This window comes from Catharus ustulatus, chromosome 13, assembly GCF_009819885.2.
Source record: "Catharus ustulatus isolate bCatUst1 chromosome 13, bCatUst1.pri.v2, whole genome shotgun sequence".
NCBI classification, from domain to species: Eukaryota; Metazoa; Chordata; class Aves; order Passeriformes; family Turdidae; genus Catharus; species Catharus ustulatus.
Window position 1 is genome coordinate 8,641,671 of NC_046233.1, and position 21,357 is coordinate 8,663,027.

General features: G+C 37.5%; 1 protein-coding gene across 1 annotated transcript in view; it reads left to right on the forward strand.

Moving 5' to 3' along the window:
• The window catches only part of FHIT (fragile histidine triad diadenosine triphosphatase), a 531,592-nt gene that overhangs the window by 124,514 nt on the left and 385,721 nt on the right, over positions 1-21,357 (forward strand). Inside the window, exon 3 of the mRNA XM_033071650.1 lies at positions 14,351-14,472. Within this exon, the coding sequence (XP_032927541.1) occupies positions 14,373-14,472 (100 nt within the window). The 5' untranslated portion in view covers positions 14,351-14,372. The remainder of the gene's footprint in view (positions 1-14,350; positions 14,473-21,357) is intronic.

The window sequence follows — 21,357 nt, forward strand, 5'->3', positions numbered from 1 at the left end:
TTAAATATTTAAAAATGTTGGCTTTCTGTTACCTTTTTGAGAAGATGGAATATTCTGGCTTCATATACCTATATATTTGTTATATTCTGCAAGATCTGATCACAAAGTATAATGAATTTGGTGTTGATTTGAACAAAAAATATCTGCTAATTACTCTCTGAAGACAGATATTTTAACTGAAATATAACAGACTTTACTTCTCTTGGGGATGTTTAAGAGCTGATCATACATAGATGATATTTATTAAAATGGGAGTATTATTTTCTTAAGGGTTTGTACAAGTACTCTCTGGGAAATCGACTTTATTTTTTCATGTTATTTTGTAATAACAAAATTAATTTTAATTTGAATACATTATGCTATTTTGGTACTTAAGTACTAGAAAACTCTTTCAGCTGAAACTTGCAGGGTCTGGGTCTGGTCTTCTATTTCTGCAGAAATAAAACTTTCCTGGTTTTTAAGGAGCAACTTAGATGTCAACTGAAAGAAGTCAGGCCTGGGAAGTGTCCACGTCCCTGGAGTCTCCTGGATTGACCAGGTGGCAGAGCTGTTTGTGCAGGGCTCCTTCTGGGAGGGCACTCACACTGGTATTCATTGCCCTGAGTGTGTTGGTGCAGTCTGGAGCAGGAGGTGTCACCAGAAAAGCACCATCACCTACTTCTGCAAGTGCAGAGGGGTTTTTTGGACAAGGAAGAAGGCACTGGAGAGATGCTGGGGAGATGCTATTACTCTGTGATTCCCAAGTGCAGTTCTAGCTTAATTTCTGCCTGATTTACTTCCACAGGAACTAGCAAGGGGAACGTGTCAGATGCTGTTGTTGTTGAGAATTAAAATTTAATGCCTTGGATTAAAACTGCAAGGACAGTGCCCTGATATGTTTTCCCTTCCCAAGCTTCTTATGTAAGTAACTGTCAACAGAAGTAACACTTGGACTGTTCCAAGCAACTGAAGAGGAAATTCAGTGGAAACCCTGCTGAATTTACCAAGCCTAGGCAAGCATGGTATTTTATTTTTCTAATAAATTTTTTTAAAACCAAGATTTTTTTTTTTATTACCACTTGTGCATGGCAATCAGAGATTCACAGTGAGATTATAATTCATTCTTTTTTATATAAACGTTACGTGTACAAACTTCATGAAGAGAACATAATTGAGATTGCAAAAGCAAGTCACAAGAAGAGAGTGTTAAAACTGGCATTGCAGCAGAAATTGAACTTCTCTTATGCACATGCATTCTGATGAAGTAATCAGAATTAGCTAAGAACACATAATACTTTTCCAGAAAACTTCTTCCTTACTCAGTGCACAGGATGGACAGTGCTCAGTTAGTGAGCAACTATTCAAGATGTTGTTTCATCCTCAATGTTTGATATGTGGCCCTAAGCCTTATTTACAGCACGTTGTTCAGACCCTGCTCAGAAGTCAGAATTATTAATTTCCTCATAGGCTTTTCTGTGCTGCTCATCACTACTGTATCCAAGTGCTACACAGGTTTTAAATTAAATTTATCTCTACAAAGCCCCAGAGAGGCATGTGGTATTATCTCTGTTTTACAGATGGGGAGCTGGCAGAGATTAAGGTCAGAAAAATTCACCAAATTTGGATGAACATTTTAAGACATAAGATTGGATTTTAGCGCCCTTCAAATCATTGAGGATGTTCTCTGTTCAGAAAACACAACTTGCTACTGCACATCAGGTGTGTTCTTCTTGTGGCTGGATAACATCCCCAGCAGCTCAAGGCTGCAAACTGAACATTTACATGGCACTATTGATCACTAAAGAAAACTTTGTATTTGATATCTTGGGCAGCATCACACAGGAACTCAGAGCTTTCTCTGAAATGAGCAGAACTTCAGTGAATCTACTCAGAAATGAGGCACTGGGGCTTGCTGAAAACTCTAATATGACTTTAATAAGTAAGACTGTTCCTTAATGCTTGCATGTAAATTGGCATTACACAAGCCATCTGAATTTCATCCTTGTCAATTTGGTCATTTGATTTTTGCAATGGAGAAAGATTAATTGGGAATATTGGAATTTGTGATCCAGTTAACTTGGGGAATGAATATTAATTGAGGAATCATATTGCCTCAAAGGTAGTGCTGTCTTCTCCATGATAGAAGAGGATGTTTCCAAATGAACTTTTCATTTATTTTCATTGTATATTCAGATTTCTTACCTCTGTGAAGACATTCTAAATACCAGAAGGTTTGTGAGCAAGTCTAGCAAAATACTGTTTCTCTGTTTGGGAGAACTTTAATTGGAGATTTTTATGTGTTGTGTCCACATTTTGTATACTGAGTACATTTACATGATTTCCCTTGCATTTTCTCCACTGGCAGTTTATTTTGTGCTAGTTTTTGTTTTAGGCCTGTTGATTGTTTATAGAGTAGCACAGAGAATTCAAGGTAAGCCCTTAGCTCTTCATAGCTCTTTAAAGAAGTAGCAGCATAGATTTGCACCAAGGCTAAACATACTGATTTGTGAGTCTTTCAGTAAATTTTTGAGAATTTTGGTTGCATTAATTTGACAGGGAAAAAATATTTTACTGTATTATTTTGTGCCCCTCAAAGTCTATCTCTGCTTTGTTTTCTTATCTGTTAGATACCTATTTCTTTGTATTTTCCAAAAGCTCTTTGAAACCTTTAGCTGACGATGATTAGGGAAGTGAAATGTTCCTTATCTTCAACAAGAAAGTGGCTGGTATGATAGAATTATGTAGATAGTTAGAGAACCCCTTTCTTTAAACACCTTTTTAATGTTAACCTACATAACTTCTTGTTAGACTACACTCCTCATGCCAAGTTCATCTCTTTTGTGGAACTGGGAGGCTGCCCTGTGTGTATGAAGTTGGACAGTTTTCTCCTAGCTATGAAGTGCACTCAGGGAAGCCAAAGTATCTCTTATAACAACACAAGAAAATGAATTTTTCAGTAGTTTCAAAGTCTCTTTTGTTTACAGTTGTATTCATTTCTAGACTGCTGAGAGCCAGCTATTCCCAAAGCTTTATGGTATTGCTGTGGCATTACTTACAGAATAACTGCTTGCTATTGAGGAAAAAATGAAAGTTAGTGAGAACTTCGCTTGACTAAGTATGATTTCCTACTGGGCAACTTGGGTAGTACATATGTATTGTGCAAATCACCTTTTAAATAATAAATTACATCCATTATTTAAGAAGTGCAATGGTAGTCCAAAGTTTTCATTGGAAATAAACCATTTATTCCCACCTTCTGTAAAATATGCAAGTACTGGGGCAGTCAGGGCTGTGTGTGCAGGGCTGTGGCACTGAGCTGGCTGCCCAATTTATGGGTTACCTGTCCAGTGGAGTTGGAAGAATTCACAATAAATCAGAGCTTCAGCTTTGACAAATGCCAACCAAATTCTTGAAGCTACAGAGGGGTCCCTGGTGGAGGGTTCTGCCAGTTTGCCATACTTCAGCCTAAACTTTCATCCTGCAGATTGCAGATTAAGATTTCATAATGTCTATAGATTTCTAATTACTCATGAGTATCTTATTAGAAACCCTGGCTGGCAAGGAGCTCCAAAGACCTTTCAGTAGATCATACAAAAAATTTTTCCCCAATTAGTTGCAGAGCAGTCATCTGGCACCAAATTCTTGTTTAAAATGTTAGCAAGTTTACAGAAAAATGAGAACATAATACTCTCAGTTATTCCAATCCACCATGTGACCATAAATGTTTTTTAATCTTGAAAAGTTAAAAGCAGGAACACTAAAACATTTTTTGTTGATGCCTGAAGTGATACAGCATAGGAAAGAGAGCCAGAAATACAGCAAAGCCATGCAAAACTATTTGCTTGGTTTATGGCTTGATTATGTGACTCATGCAGTTCCCTATGGTGGGTCTAAGTTAAAAAATAATCATATAGATTGTTGTCTAGAAGGAAAAAATGTGATGCATCCTGTGGTAGTTACAGATAGATGAAAATGCATATTTTTCAGGATATTTGGCAAGCATGATGTAAAAAGCAAACAGGAGAATGATGTGCAGATACAGTAAAATGTGTAATTAATAGATGAATAAGAAAATTAAAATAATACATTTGTAAAAATAATGAACACTTTAAAAATTTCCCCTGTTTATATAATTTTTTTAAACATTCCTTACTCTTTTGCCAGGGATGATGCAGGCCAGGATGTTGAAAAAGCAAGTTTAGGCTCTTTATCACAATATCTTCCCCTTTGGTTTTGGTTTCTCTATATTTCTGCTTCTAGTATTACAGTGGAGAAAATGCTTTATTACATCAGTGATTTTGAAATTTGACTTGAAGAATATTGACAAGATCATCTTTGACTTCTCTTACTTGTGTAAATCAATCAAAGGAGTTGCTGGAGTTGTTTTATGGCCTGATTCTGAAAGTAACCTAATGCAGCAAAAAAACTGTTTAATAGATTTTAGTGGTTAATTTGCTAAGAGCACCTATCCAGTGGGAAAAGATTCCTGAAGAGCAACTTGATGTAAAAATGGAACTCCAAACTTCTCAGGCTTAGTATTCTACTGGAATAAATCTAATACCTCTAACATATTGCATAACAGGAACTGCAAGCTGCTTTCTCTCAGCAGAAATACCTTATGAAAAGGAGTCACATTCAGTAAACAGCTGTATTTTAATATAACTGTATTTTCTGCTACCACATATGAAACTTCTCCCCAAAAAAATCATGTAAGACTACCTGTATTTGCCCAAATTTATTTAAGTCGAGGTGTTCAGAATTAATCTACCAAAAAAATCTGTAAGTAGGTTTGCTGTAATGCTGGTTTGACAGTGAGTGTTTCTTTTTCCAAAATTTGCTTATTTTTCAGTTGGTTTTCAAGCCAGCTATCATTCAACATCACCTTGTTGAGCTAGGACCCTCATAGTGCTCTGTACAAAAATGCAGAAAGCTCTGATTTCTGCCACAGGTTTCTTTGAGAAAGAGAGGGAAGTGACCAGAAAGCAGGAATGGTATTTGCCATTTTTCAAACATATGGTCAAGTGAAGAGAGAGCATTTGGGGAAAATCAGAGGGAAAACCTGTGCAGAGGGGGAAAGTTAAACCTAGAAAAGTGTTCTTTGCATGCAATCCACAATTCAACTGATTTAAATGAACCAGAAATAGGAAGAGCAAGTCACACCAGGTTGCACTTTTCCAGTGAGTACAGAATAAACTTTTCAAAAATATCTATCAAATTTCAGCATTAGAGCAGCGCTTTTAGTGGTTTTTAAATGCATAATTAGATATGTATGTGTACTGTAGTAGTTCTGTAATTCTGTGCAGTGGTAACAGTCCATTTTTGGCCAGTGCATGGTGGGAGCCCCTTTTCCCTCCCAGCAACTCTCCCCATGGATAACCCTGGGAACCACAGCCCTGCTGGAATGGCCTGCCTGGGGTATCTTCAGGGCCAGGGCAGAGGGCTCTGGTTCTGTGGGGGACAAAAGCAGCTGCAGGAATGATGTGCACATAAATCCTTTGAAATGACACTTCATTAATTCCAGTGTTCCTGGAAGAATGGTTTAAGTGGTTTTATTTTGGAGAGCAAGCACATATATAAAGTGATGAAACGAGAGCTAATGGGATTTGTCTTAAAGATTCCAACAACTGGAAATAAACATAAATGTACTGTACATAAATGTAAAGGACCCACTATCTAGTATTATTAGCTATATATAAATGTAAATCTGTCAATAAATTTTTGTTAAATGTCTATTTTCATTTATATGCCCAAGGAATTGTTAGACTAAGCTCAGTGTCTGCATTTTCCTCTGAATGTTTGTGTAACATTTATTAATTCAGCAAGCTGAAATGCTTGTGGAGATACTCAGGTCTCACAGGAATTGCTCTAAATATAATAAATTCAAATTCACAGTTTTACCAAATAGCCATGGTCTAATAATAAGTTTGCACTCAGTATGAAATTCTGGGCAAAAAGACCAAAGAACAAAACACAGGAAATAAATCTTTAAAAGTGTTTACTGATTCAGGAGGGCTTTTGGAAGTGATGTTGCTGGTTTCTCAGTGAAGAAATTATAAAATTCTGGGCTGTATCTGAAACTCATCATCCAACATCTCTGGCTCATACCACACTTCTTTTTGTCTGGAGTTGTGCTGAGTTGTGTGGACCATCCTTTTGCCATAGCACAACCTGTGTTCTCTCTCTCTCTCTGATTGTGCTTTGGTTTATACCACCATGAAGGTTTGGCAAGAGCCATTACTCTCTTCTCCCCATGGACTTCACTCCTTGAATCTTTTCACTTAACTCCCTGCCGCTTGTCTTCTGCATCTCTCGTTGCTCCATCTCTGCTGCCCAACACTATAGATGTGCAAATTGTGTTCACTCAGAGAAAATAGGAAGCCACTTCAGGGGAAGGCTTAGTCTTGGTTTGTTTTTCTAAAGCCTACAAAGTGACTTTATGAATTGCTATATGAGTAATAATAATAATAATAATGATCTAAAACAGAACAACTTTTTCTTCACTCCCCATTTTTAAAGCCACCTTTTTTTCACTGAAGGATTCAGCAAAGGAACATTCCTAGCTGTTTCATCATGTCTCTTAGTCTGTAGCTTCAAAAGGAATGAGCTTAAGCTCAAATGTTTCAATGTGCAGTGTGCTGGTCTCTATAGCGACCTTCCTCCCCCACCCCTCCTTTTGCTGGGGTAGAGTTTTCCTTACATTTATATATCTCAAGAGATGTCACAATTTTTTATTGCTCCTCTACCATGTAATGTAGCCCTAGGTAGCCAGACTAGGAAAAAGGATTTTCATGGTATAATTTCAACCATTTAATGCATTCTGTAAAGCATTTTCTTAATTTTTTTTTCCTTTTCTACCTTTTACCTCTCTGCTTTAAAAAATAGCATGATTGATATTAATATTTTTCCCTAATAAAAATGTATTTTCCCTTGATCTTAGTGTTGGTAATACATTATTCAGTGTTCCTTCTTAATAAAAGCCATTGGTTGTTCCATTACTCACAGCAGTTATTACAACACTAAAGGTCTCGTTCATCAGAATGACTTGCAGAGGCAAAATCAAGCCCCTGAGTTCTCCATGCATCAGGATAATAGCTGTGGTACATGCAAGTTATTAAAAAGTTGAAATATAATGATTGTTTTTTTTTTTTGTTTTGCCTTTTTTTTTCTTTTCCCCTCCCTCCTCTCTAGGAGATTAACACTAAAGAAGGATTTGTGAAAATCATTTATTTTATTATATATGTGTGGTTTTTTATGTATTTTGTTCTTTTGTTAAGAGTGAACGGTTGATTTTGATTGATTTTATCCCATTTCTCAACACATCCTCCTTAAAATCACAGCTATAGTCCATTGAGTTGTTCATAATTATCAGACTTGTCTGAATTCCTGCTGAATTTTTGTTGGATGATGATAGGAGGAGGTATAATCTTAGATAACCTCTGTTAAAATGAGGAAAAATGGGCACAGTGTTTGAGCAGAGAAGATTGTGAGAGGTTCTAGATCAAGTCTTGGGACTGGGGTTCTGTTTGAAGGATAAGTTCTGTAATATTGTGGCACATTGAGTTTGTGCATTCTGGCATAAAATGGACATAAACCTACTGCAGGATAATGCAAGACAGCAATTTTATTTCATGCTTACAATCATAAAAGGTTTTTTTAAAAAATAAAGTTGCAGGAGGTCAAAACAGCAACAGAACAGTGGTGTTAGGAAACAAATCCTCATATTGGGAGTTGGGCTGTTACCTCAGCACAGAGGCAAGCAAGGGCTTCCACTGCCAGACTGATTTTTCTGAGCGTGGTTAAATGGTGCATGAGTCATCTTGTGAGGCACACACTGTACACATCGACACTTGAAGAATGTCGAGCCTGTTTAGCGCTTTCACGACTCTTCTAAACCCTCATTTTTCTACAGGTTTAATGTATTATACAACTCTTTTGCCTCTACAAACCTTTTCATTTATTGTTTATAACTTTGCACTCTTTACCTGAATTATAAGAAAAAACCAAGTTGACCTAATTTGTATTCCAAAACACTTGCTATAGAAATGAATTTGACAACTACATCTACATCATTTTAAAATATTTGTGCCCTCTCCATGTATTATGGATGTTCTATCGCCTTTGATGTCTAGCTTGATTCTGCATTTGCTGATTAACTTGTCAAAGTTGCAATTGCTTTATGGTGTTGCTACAGGGTTGCTCGCTTTTAGGTGTCTGCATTGTTCTTGGTCAACAAAGTTCTGGGTGTCTGAAGTTTGAATTGTTTTTTGGGGTGGTTGTGAGGATTTTGGGACCAGAGGAGAATTGTTTAAAAATTTGTTTTTACCATGGACCAGAAAATTGGGAAAGAGGAAACTGAGGACAGGCTTATGTACATGTTGCTGATGGGTAACCATACACTGACTAGGTGCAGCAGACAAGATGTGTAATGCCAGAAGAGGGATAATTTTGGAAAGTAAATGTGTGTGCTAGTACACAAAAAAATGAACGCTAGTATTGTATTTATCTCTAGCTTTTAAATAGGCTACAGTGCTTTGCTTGAATTTTATGCATTTTCTGCTTTAGATACGTTGATGGGAGAGCTGAACTGGTTTCACAAAGTATGTTGAGATAGGTTTGGGGGAAATGCAGCTTTTCTGTCGGGAGCCAAAGATGAAGATGCAATCAGCTCACTGGCAATGGGCAGAATGGAGAAAAAGAGAAAGTTTTGGACAGCAATAGCCAAAATATTGATGTCTTGTCAGTGCTGGTTTGGTTACAAAACTAAACTGCAGGACCATAGTGGCTCCTGTGAACAAAAGCCCATCCCAGTCAGACCCAGTACAACTGGGAACTATCTGGTTTTTGTCAGGACCTCAGAGCTCCCTCCTGTCACTGCTCATCGTGCTGTCCATGTGCTGCTCTCCCAGGGAGCTTTGGGCCCTCTGGTGCAACCCAAAAGGTGCAGCCAGGCAGGGGAAGGGACAGTTCTCATGGTGGTCACAGTCATTGCCTAGGAAAACCCACTATAACAACACCACCAGGATTTCCAGGGGTGAGACTATGAGAGCAGAATGGAAAATCCAGTCCCAGAGGGGCTGGGAAATGCTGCTGCAGCTCAGAGGAAAGGGAACAGAGCTGCAGATGGATTGCAGATGGATGTCTGTGGCATCACACATGGGAAGGTGCTTAGGTGCTATGCAACAGGCCACAGTCTATTTTCATTGTAAGTGTAGATAATTTAGCTTGATTGACCGTGCTAAGAAAATGGCTATATATTTAAACAGTAATAATTTTGATGTTTTCTTCCCTGCTAGATTAAGCAGGGGAAACCACGTGTAGTGGATTCAAGTCCATCATAATCTGTCTGTGATGGGAGGAATTGGTCCTTGTCAACGCCACAGGATTGGTTACATGCATCACATTTAATGGGCTTGCTCTTCAGTAGCTTCTGTGGGTGGTGAAAATGGGAAATAATCCACACAAGCTTTTCCCTTCCACATCGTGTAGAGCATTAAATACCATTCCCATGGAGAGAATCTAGGCTATGGCTGTCAAAGATACAGAAGCACCTTTTCTAGTTTTGTAATTCTTCTTGGCTTTTTCAGAACAGAAATAGCATAGCATGTGATGTTTTGGCTTACTGAGAGAGAGAGGAGTTTTTAATTAGAGGCCATTTTCTGGAACTGGAAGAACACAAAATATGCAGTTAAATCTCGTGCAAGTGTGGGAGTGAAGGGTGTGAGAGATAAAGCTGTTCTAGGGACAGAACCAGTAGGAAAACTAAGTGATTTCAGAATAAAAGAATTTCTTTTTGTTGGTGTTTTCAGGTATTCCTTGATGAAAATGTCAAATCCTGGCTGCTAACAACAAGGACATTTATTGCTAAATGCTTGAGTTAAATGAGTAATATTCTGACTTGTGTGGATTTCATGCTTACACAGTAGCAACGAGAGGAGGGAATAAGTAAAAAAATTCCAAAACTTGAAAGGAGGGAAGGTAGCCTGCAGGACAGGTCTTCATTGTATATTACTTCTTGAATATGGTGCAGAATTTGGATGTCTAAGTAGACTATCACTTTCCCCTAACCATACCTTTGAGCGGGAACAGTGCCAAATATGAATTTAAGGATACAGGTACTTTGTTTCCTTAACTACAGTGTGTACAGTTTTCTTACCTTGACGAATTAAAAAAAAAAATAGTATTTTTTAAAACCTTAAAAAATTAGAAAAGAAGAAGTTTTTGCTTTGCTATATAAATCTGCAGTGTTTTTACAGTGAAATTGAGTATTGGAATCAGGACTGTCAACATTCATGAACAGGTGATGTTAATATGGTAAAATAAACTTTAAAATTTAAGAATACTTCTGGGATTGTTTCTAAAACAGTCCTTCCTATTAGCACAGAGAGATAATGGTATTGTAATTGGTTTCCTTTAATACACACATTTGAAGTTAGCAACCCATTTTTGCATTATCTCGTCTTCTCCCATTACAACCAGATGTGCAGCTTTCCTAAAACAATGCTCAGAGGATTCTCAGCAAAAGCCTTGAGCTTGGTTCCCAGCAGGTGCTGATCTCAACACCTTGTTCTAAGGAGGAGTAATTGTATATGAAAAAAAAAGAGGCATTTTGGAGTACCAACACCATCTCAATTACGCATCCGATGGGGGGGTCTGTGGCAGCAAGAAGAGAATGTTAAAGAACTGCTGGCATCACTCCTTGGAATCAGCAAACTTCCAACACTTTTCCAGATCTCTGGTTCTAGGGATAGCATGCAACAAGCAGAAATCCTTCTTGATGTCCTATGGACCTGTTTTTAGGTGAACTTATTTTCTATCCAGAAGAGAACTTATTTTCTGTTCAGATTTCTTGCTGTATATTTTACATAAATGATTCTACAGCCTATGCTGTTTAAAAACTGAAGCACAAACCAAAGCCCCTAACCCCAGAACTGAATACCTCTGGAAAACTGAGATGTGTATAGATTTCCTCTCAAAAATACATATATATTTTTCAGGGTGTAATGTAGCTTTCCAGTCTCTTTTCATTTTATTTTCATTTCCTAGTATGGGTTATACAGATTTGAGGTCTGTTGTGGCTGTAAAATTAGTCTGCTTGCTATGTTAGCCTTTAATAGTGTATTCCCACCTACAACTGCAGTAACACAGCTTGAAGGAAATTTAATTAGGAAAATGAGGCAGATGAAATAGGCAATGTAATGTATATCTGCAATATGAAGAAGAGTAAATACACTTTTCATCTGAATAGTCAGAATAGAAACTGTGTTAAACTGGGCTGAAATTTAATCAGAAATGGATTTCTTTCATTTTCTAACATTACTGTGTAATTGTCCTCCTTATTACTGGGGATTAGAAAGGCTACCATCATTAAAGTGGAAACATCTTTAGCCAATTATGTATGGTCTCTAGTTTGTCTGGCACTGACCTCCTCTTTATGTGCAAAATGGAAATCCCTGGAGAGGCAGACTTAGCGTGGTCAATCCAGTCTGGGAATTGGGGATCCTTGTGCACACACAGTTTGCATCTCATGACCTGTGTGCACACACCTGTGTTCTGGTGATTCCTGCTGGTTTACAGACCATGCAAGCAATAAGTGGCAGAGTTCAGATGACTAAAAACTTGCTCTGCCAATAGCAGTTTCCTGCCTGGCAGCACTCTGGAATATTCCAGCCTTTCAGTGGTGTGTTGCTGCACAATTGTGGATATTTCACTTGTACCCATTACTTATTTCCCTAATGCATTTTTTAGCATTTGTGTTGGTTCTGAGCACAGATGATTGCACTGTGCAGAAAAACACAGAGGATCACTAGGGCAGAAGGTAGCTGAAGTAATATATAATAGATCATGAATAATTGTTTAAGAAAAGTCTCCCATAATCCCTTTGCAGAGTTGGAGATAGTAGCACTGAAAAGTCCTCAATATTACACAGCACAACTATACAACTGACACATTGGTTTGAAACACATTTATTTTATCTGAATCAAGAGATAGAAATACATTATTTTTGAAACACATTTATTTAATCTGAATCAAGAGATTGAAATACATTATTCAGATACATTTTTGCATAGTAAACAAATAGGAAGGGTTTTAATACATGCTTCAATTCTATGCATGAGACTTTTTAATGTTCTAATAACTCTGGAGCAGCCCACTTGGGCTGTAATGTGATTCTTCAAACTATTGCAAGGAGAGGTACGAGATTAGTGCTTTTACTTTACTGCTTTTTCTTTACTGCTTTTTCTAGACCGTTTAAAAACAAGACAGGTAGTGAAGTAAGTAAATATAATGTGGTAGGTGCATGATGAAAACACAGTACAGACGATCTAATTTCACCAATCTAATTTTGCTACTCTGCTGGTTTTTGCCCATGACAGCAATCAGCCAGAGGACTTCTCCAGCTGATTACCAAATCTCAGGTTCTTTCCCTCCTTAAGTCAAATTTCAAATCATCATATTTTACATTTAGCATTTGTGATTTTGAAACCTTGTTTCTCTGCTTAAGTCTGTCCCATACCTCTGGACAGTACCTTTATTTATCAGTGTTCTGGAAGACAGAAAAATAAATCATCAGTAGTACTTTGATTTCTGTCCATAGCATTGCCAGATGCAAGAGCAGGTGGTACATTTGATTTTTCAGCTTCTGGAGACACCATCTTACCATTTCATCACTGGAGGGTAGTCCTGGCTATGAAATGTGTTTCTCTCTGTCAGAAACATTTCCTTCCTTGCAAAGAGAACCATGTCTCTTCACTGAATTGTATAAAAACATTCTTGCATGTTTTAATCAGAATGAAAAACCCCCATGGGGGGTTGCTGATGGACTGCTTAAGAGAAATGAGGCAGATCGATTGAAGTTCCTAATAGTTATTTTTTTCAAGCATCAGCACAAGATAGCAGGTGTTTTCTCTGCTAAGCAATTCTTCTAGTAGCTAAAGAGACTTGATTTTTGTATGTTGTCAACTTTCAAGTTTAATATATGCTAAGGGACACATCTCAGACACTTAATCTTGTGTTGACTTTATGTGGAAAAGAATGTAGAACCTTTTCAAATCTTTGAAACAAGCATAGTTAAAATCTCTACTCTTCCATGGTCTGCTCAAGCATTTCCTTTCATCTGTGATTTTCAAAAATAAAACAAGACATGGTGCCTGCTTAGAAAATGTTTATTACATGGAAATGTAGTAATCTGTTTTGTTACTGCATCTTATACTAAGATTTATATGTGTTTTTCTGGTGTAAACCCTGACTAGATATATCTACTGCCCTTATTTTAAGTTCTTCTGTGGAATCAGACTACAAAAGTTCCTTTAGAAGAAGTCGTCTTTCTCAAAGATGTTTTCAAAGTGTGTGCACTTACAGGGAGTTGTTATGTGTACTTTTTTTTATGTGAGCAGGTACAAGTGGGATGATAAATAATAATAAAGCTCTTAGATTAAGAACCAAGTTTAGGTTTTACTGAACATAATAATCTTCCAAGAAAAGAACTGCAACAAAAGACCCTCCATGACTAGAGGGTAGTAGTAGATTTCCCCATCTCAGGCAACATATAAAACTGAATTTTCTGATTAGTCACTTGGTTCAAGCTGGGTAATGTGAGTATAATGCTTCCGATGTGTCTGAAGTATTGTCACATGAAATTTGTCATTTCTTCATATTTTACCCTGCAGTACCTTGGATATTTCTGATTGAATTAAATACTTTAAATACTCTAGGGCTTAAGGACCTAAAATAGACACAGTTGGGCCTGTGCCATAGCTATTTAAGAGGGATTTTCATTCTCATCATGAAGAGAAAATTTTAGTGAATGAAAGTGGAATTCTTTGACTTTCTATAAGAGAAATTATGGCATTGATCGTCTTCACATTCCAGTTGCTCAAGCTAGAAAGTGTGGATGGAAAATGGCTAAATAAACTTTCTTCAATTTGCTAGTATTTCTTCAGTTGAGGTATTTAATGGAGAGATTAAGAAAATGTGGTTTATTTCATAAGTCCTGTGTGCACTGATTTGCACTGTGGCAGAAAGGATGTGAAATCCTATTTGTGCTTTTCAAAGAACATATGACCCAAATGTTTACAATGCAGGACAAATGAAAATGGGAGGGAGAAATTGAATTCTCTAGAATTTTGTAACCCTGCCAAGATGACAAGAGAAGGGTTTAAGAAATTATGTGTAATTTTTTTGCTTTGGAAAGAAGCCTTTTCCACCACTCCTTCCAAGATATGATCATTTTAGGAAAGGTGTAACACCAATGCCTTGGTGACCCAGGAGGCACTTTCTGTTAGAAGCTGTGTAGGCAGTTTGACTGTTTCATTCCTGCTGCTTGGAAAGGCAGAACCAGTCCCTTAATTATCTTAACTACTGTCTCTTTCAGACCCTGAAGATCAGCCCTGACCATGCTGAGATTTGGGCAGCACCTCATCAAGCCCTCGGTGGTGTTCCTGAGGACGGAGCTGTGCTTTGCTCTGGTGAACCGCAGGCCGGTGGTGCCGGGCCGTATCCTTTCCTTCCCTGTGCTCCTGGGACATCAGCACTGCCTCTGCTGCCTGGAAGGCCAGGTAGGATGTGCCACGGGTTTATTCCAAAACCAGGCACTGGTGCTTGATCAGAAGATGCTTGATCAGTGTTGCAGAACTGCTGAAAACAGTTGCTTAGCAACTGTGACCTTCGAGGTGAATTTCTATTGACCTTTTCACCACTGAAGATGTATAAACAACCAGGTGCTACTAAAAGCATTTTAAAGTCTATCTGAGGTGGTAGTGTTTAAATTCAATATTATGCTAAATAACACATCCTGCTTCCCTTTTAATAATGTCACTTATTTTTAGATGTGGTAACTTCTTTATGGAGGATTTGAAACTTTTCCTGGCTAAATGTGCACCATTTGTCAAATGCCAGTAGAATCCTGCATGAAGACTTTGAAGACTTTTTTTTGGGGGGGACAGATTGCTTTGATTAATTTAGGTGGGAATGGATTAAATAAACCATCTGCATAGCGCACACATTTCATGATGAAAATATGAAGCCTCATAGTGTAAGTAAAATTCTTGAGTTAGAAACTGTGTTGTAACTTGATTATACAAGATGCTCAGTGAACCTATTTAATGTATTTTGTGGTGTAGTGTGTCATTTTTCAATCAAAATTCTGCTGTTCTATAACTTGTGATTTCAGTGGCTGAAAGTTCAATTTTTCAGAAATAATCAAGACTGATCATTTTTTCCATAGAGATTAATGATAAAATTTTACTAGGAGCTCAATGAATGACCATGTTTGGGAAAAAGAGGAAGTTGTCTGGAGTTCACTGAAAATTTTGTTGTTAGTTTTATAGTTTTATGTTGTTTCTTTCATAATTTAAAATCAAGTAAATTTTAATATATAGTTTTTAAACCCACAAATATATTTCTTCTGAAATATGGAACATTCCTTTCCTCTCATCACTTGTGTAGATTATAATTGTTCAATACTGAACTTTTCTCTCTGCCTGTTTTGAATGGTTGTGTGTATCAGAATGAGATACACATGTGAGATCGTGGCACAGATGCACAGACTTCATAGAAACTTTAGAGATGTCTCACCAATATATTTTAATGAGTAAAATTAACAGTTTTCCAGATCTTTGAGTTTCTGAAAGTCCTGATGTAAATCCAAGGTGATTTACAGATTTGTCATAACATAAAAACCATTTTCAAAGCTCTGTAAAGACAGTGTCACATCATTCACTGTGTGATGCAGGGTCTGTAGGTGCCTGAGCAGTTGCTGTATGCATTGGTTGGATCTGAGAGTAAATAAACTGTTATCTGTTTTGTGAGTGCAGGTTTTAAAAACAATATTTGACTATTTTTTTGAATTAATCAGTAAGTAAACAATTGCATTTGTTGTTAAAAATAGAGTATTTCAGATGAAGCATTCTTGTTTTAAAGTTTTGTGAGCACCTAGTAATGAAAAGTTAAGGAGCCTATAAAACTTAATTATTACAAGCTTCTTTCCTTCTTAAATAATTAAAGATTATAAACTCTTGTTGTATAATTATTGCTGACTTTTGGCAGATACATTAATTTGCTCAGAGTTTATCTTTGTTATCCCATAATGAGTATTGCAGTGTATTTTATAGTGTCACATAGTTTTAATAGCTTGTGTTGTAATATATAATGTAGTCTTTGTTTCTCTATTGAATAAATGTTCAGGTAATAAAAACCCAACCCTTTTCCTTTCTCGTTACAATGAGAAGAAATTAGGAGAGATTTTGATGTAAAGTCTAGAATACAGTATGTAAAATAGAGCAATTTGCAGTTGTAAGCCTTTTAAAATGTCTGTATAATGCAGCATTCATCTTGAGACCTGGCAGCAAGAAGTGTATTTTCTTTGTTTTATTGCAATAATTTTATCTGCCTTGTCTTTGGCACATGTGTGACATTTTTTTTTCAGTAGAAAATAAAATATTAATGTATGTGAATTAGAGAGACAAAGGAAATCAGTTTGAAAGCCAGATCACTCCAGGTGGTGGCTTTAATTAACTAGTAAGGTTGAAATTCCATCTTGAACAGAATGTAGGGTTGGAATTATGAAATTGCAGTAATAGTTTTAAAATACAACTATACTCTGGGAAAAAGTCTGTCACAATGGCCTAGTGGAGTTCAGTGTGACTTGAGCAATGCCAAAACAGGCTTGTTCAGTTAACACATTGCAAAGTTGTGTTTTGTTTATTTTGAGCTGCCAATCCTGTGGGTTTAGCATGACATTTGAAAGGCAAATTGTACTGACAGTCCAAAATTAGGTAGAGTAAGAATACATCATTTATGGACAGAGCTACCTAGTTTTTCCCAGCATTAGACTTCTGTCCAATGGGTGCACCAAGTTCACAGACTGAGGGACCTGTTTGTATTGGGATCCCTTCAAGTGATTACTGCAGATTCTTGGATAGGAATGTGCTGGGTTCTTATTGTCGAGTAAGGGATATCCAACATTAAACTGGAACCTCTAGTGTTGAACCTGCAATGTGCAAGTGTGTGTGACAGTAGGAAACATTGACCTCTTCTGGCACAGTGAGACAGAGGAGAGCTGCAGCTGCTCAGGGTGCAGGATTAGTGCCTGTTCCCCTCAGGAGATCCAGCCCCTTTGCTGTCACAGCAGGCAAAGACAGAGGTGTCAGACAACAGGTTGTCTGAATTCATTGTCACTTACCACCTGTAATAATAGGGGCTCTGTACCTGCTCTGCTCTTGCCTTCTCCTTGTCTGATATCTGAGCATAAGGCACTTGGCACTGGAGACTTTGATGAGATCCTGGGTTTTGGGGTGTACTTTTATGATGGCTTTCTGGTGTTGTTGCAGAGCCAGGAGTCTGGGTGGGAACATGAATGCTGTATTCAGTGCACATCGGGGCTGTAAGCTTGGCAGTGGAGAGGAGGTAGCTGGGTATTCTGGAGGCTTGCTGGGATACCTTTGTACACATACCCATTCCCTTTTTTGCAAGAGTCCTTATTTCCTCTGTGTTCTGTCAGCTTGCTGCTTTGCAGAGTGATTGTGAAAAGCAGTCACTTGCGGCTCCCTTGAGCAGCTCTGTGGTTGTTTTGGAGGAGGCAGTGGTAGCTGGAGCAGTGCAAGGATGTCTACAGTCAGCAAATGCATTGCTTCTGTCACTCAAAAGGCACAAGAAGAACTGAATCAGCTCATGCAAACAGTATGAGCTCAGCTTCTCCTTGCTTATTTCTGAAATCCCTTCATTCAGAGCCTTGCTGCTTCCATAGTTCCACAGAGCAGAACTGTGGTGCTGTTTGAACAAATTCCATCTGCTCTTTGACATGGACTTCTTGTGCTTTAATATGGTAACAAGTACCTTGTGAATGACCTACCATTTTATTGATGTTTACTTAGCCCTGCATCAGAGCTTTACATGGTTTTGCTCACATCTTCAATAAATATGAATTGGTTTTTATCACTGCCTTTCTCACGGTGTTGTGCAGGGTACTTGTTTTCATCTTGTGTTAAATATGAAAAATGAATTTCAACATTAGCAGAATCCATTTGGGGACTAGGACTTTTTATTATAAATAAAATTATTCATTAGTTATGTCCATTTTTTTTTCAGTAGACAAGGTATTGATCTTTAGATTTGTGTTCAGAATGCCATAAGAAGAACTAGCACAAAAGGAACACAGCAACATTTGTAAATTGATTGAAGGCAATATGCAATGACAGAGACAAACAGCAGATCTATGGCAATATTATATTATACAAAGCATTTTTCAGCAGTTTATTGAATTGGTTATTAAAAGGAACAGTCTTTCCAGCTGGGAACAGCAACATGAGGGTTATTGGGACCAAGTAATTTTATAGAAATTTGTGGTGGACACTTTGGCTCCCTTACTAAGGGCACATATATGTGTGTAATAAATTAGAATAAACACTTTACAACAGCTTTTCATATGGGATTGATTAGGAGAAGGTTTTTCTGTTTAAAAAAACCAACAAAACGAAACAGAAAAAGAAGATTGTGTAACTGTTATATACTGAATTTCACTGGAGTATTTTGTATTACTCTTTTTCATAGATATCTAAGATTTCCCACCAGAAAATATTCTGACTGGGGGAATAGACCATGTATAAAACCCCAAAGTATATGGTATTTTGTGGCACCTTGATCACTACATGGAGTTAATGGTCATTATTTGTTGCCGTGTGCTGTTCTGTGCGTTACTGCCGCTTGTTCCTGTTATTAATGAGCAGAGAAAACATTAGTTGAACCAGATGCTCCCTTCAAAGGCTTGCTAACACCCTGAGCTGCAGTGTAATTGTTCTGGGTCTGCTGCAGGGGTGGGACAGGATCCAGGGTCAGGCAATGTGAGAAGAGCATCTGCTGTGCTGCACAGTTTGTCTGGCTGGGCGCTCCTTGTCATCTGCTGTCACAGCCGCTGTATTGCTTGAGACTGATGTGTTCTGTAGTGCCACAAATATGTTCCTAATGCTTTCCTTAGAAGTTTCGCACTTAAAAAGAAATTATCATTTAGAATTAGTTTTGTTACTTAATATATTTTCAAAGTAATTTTCATTTAGTTACAGACCTGACAGAGTTTCCACTGAAGATAGCACACTGGAAAGAGCAGTGATATTCTCTCACAAGTTTGGTTGAAAACCATGGTATTTATCTTGCACATGAAATTTTAATTCTTCATAAACTTACAGAACTGCTGTTATGATGTAATTTGTATATTACACATTTATCATATCTATATTTATGCTCCATAAGTATGAATTTTATGGGTTTCAGCCAAAATAAGTGTTAATATTTACCATAAAACTAAGATTAAGAAAATAAAATTCAGTTATATTGCAGAATATATGTTCATATCTACATATTGCAATAATGTACACTGCATATTTTCAACAACTTGTTAGACATATCTAATCTTGTGGGAAAGTACTCTTTTCTTTAGTGCTCATTACAGAAGCTTTCTATACATTACTATTATTATTAGTTTGTTTAGCATATTGTTAAGGAGCAGTCATGCTCCCTTTAGCTCTTTAGCAAAGACCTAAAATAAAAGGGGTTTGGTAAAGACTTTGTAATTTAAATATGAGTCTGGAGCTGCAAGGGAATCACAATGGAGACACAAGATGTTGTTTGGTACAATAATAGTTACATGAGTTTTTCAAAACGCGTAATAACTCTAGGAGAGTAGGGCGCTAGGAAGAGGATGCACTTCCTTTGCTGGTGCAGCAAAGACCTCCTGAATGGGAAGAACACATACAAATGATGTATCTTATTTGAAAATAAGGGGCAAGTACAGAATATATCTCTTCATCAGGAATGCAGAGAAAATTCAGTTACTTTATGTATTTTGAGTATCTGAAGCTGTTGAATATCAATGAAAACTGAATTTTTTAACCTGAGATCCCAAATAATACTGTTCCATGGCTCCTCCTTACTGATCTCTCAAGTAGGGTTTATCAATGCCTTATAATGTTTGCTTGCACAAATGAGTGTAAGAAAAACAGTTCCTATACTTAATAACTTTTAGCAAAACTAAGCTGTGTTGTACAGAGTGCAAGGAGTGGGACTGTGCCCTTGGCAGCACCGAGCCAACAGAGCAGCTTTGCTGTATTCCCCAACTCCCTTCTGGGAAAAGGGCTCTCCTCAAACAGCCCAAAGAATGACTGATCCACTCTGTGTATGCAAACCACTCGAAGTTGCTGGTGATAGAGAGGCCAGTTAATTATCTCAGGGCTGGAGTCATTTTGTTTGCAGTCTACAAACAAAAGGATGGTGTTTGACTCGCATTAAGAAATGCTGCCTCTGAAGATAACAGATTCAGGGCTCTGTGCACAAAAGCTTGTCTGTATGACTTATTTGTGGAGATGGAGTTCAGCTGTCTCATTTGGTCTGATAAAAATGCTTTCTCTCCTTTCAAATCTTGTCTTGTTTGGAAGGTGCTGACTGTTGGAAGAGGATGTCCTTCACCATAAGGATATACAATTCTGTTTGCATTGTTATAGTTGCATTAATATACTGGTATTGATGAAAATCCCATTCTAAATCCTTTGTGCCAGTACTGTAAATAGAAAGGGGAAAAAAAAAAAAAGGAAAGTAGTGAAATCAAAGTATCTCTTGCCTATTTTCAAATGGAGTAGATTACCAGTTAAATTACTTATTTACATGTATTCAGCAGATTGGTGGTAAGACTTTCTCAGGCTGTAGCACAACCTACACCAGAAGAGGTTGTGTAAGGCCACATAAGTGAGAGGCAGTAGCTCCTAGGTTGGAGCCTGTTGCATCTTAGGGCTGTGGAGGGCCAAGCAGTCTCTTATTAGTCATGTGCTGAACCAACCTTCAGCCCTGACTGTGTGAAGAATAGTGAGATCTCTGGGCTTGTAAGCAGTGTCATAATAGGTTGGATCTATGCAACTAAATTTCTTAACTATATTGCTAACAGATACTAAAATTCAGCTAAAAAATTCAAGTTCCATGTTTATCTAATGGCTTTTATTCACCTGTTTGTCACCATCGATTGGAACTTAGAAATGGCTTAAACCACATTATGTATGCACCTCTCTACTGCTTTGTAGAGAGGGGGCACTCACTGTCCAATTCTGAAGGTGTGTCAGTAATGTGTGTCTTCTAAAAGTGGAACTACTCGTCCTTATGAGCTCCAGGGGCACGCAGAAGAGCTCCCATTTTGTAATGTTTACCCTCATTATCAGTTTTCAAAGCATATTACAAGTGTATTTTCAAAGCAACTGAAATGAATCTACTTTGAGGTTTCTGTCTTGGTGGGACAGAATTACCTGGTGAAAGAATTTATTTTAGCATAGCAAGAAAACTGGCCAAATGTTTAGTGAGAAAAAGCTCCATCTAAGAAGCTGAAGCTTAAAAAGCAGAAGAGTA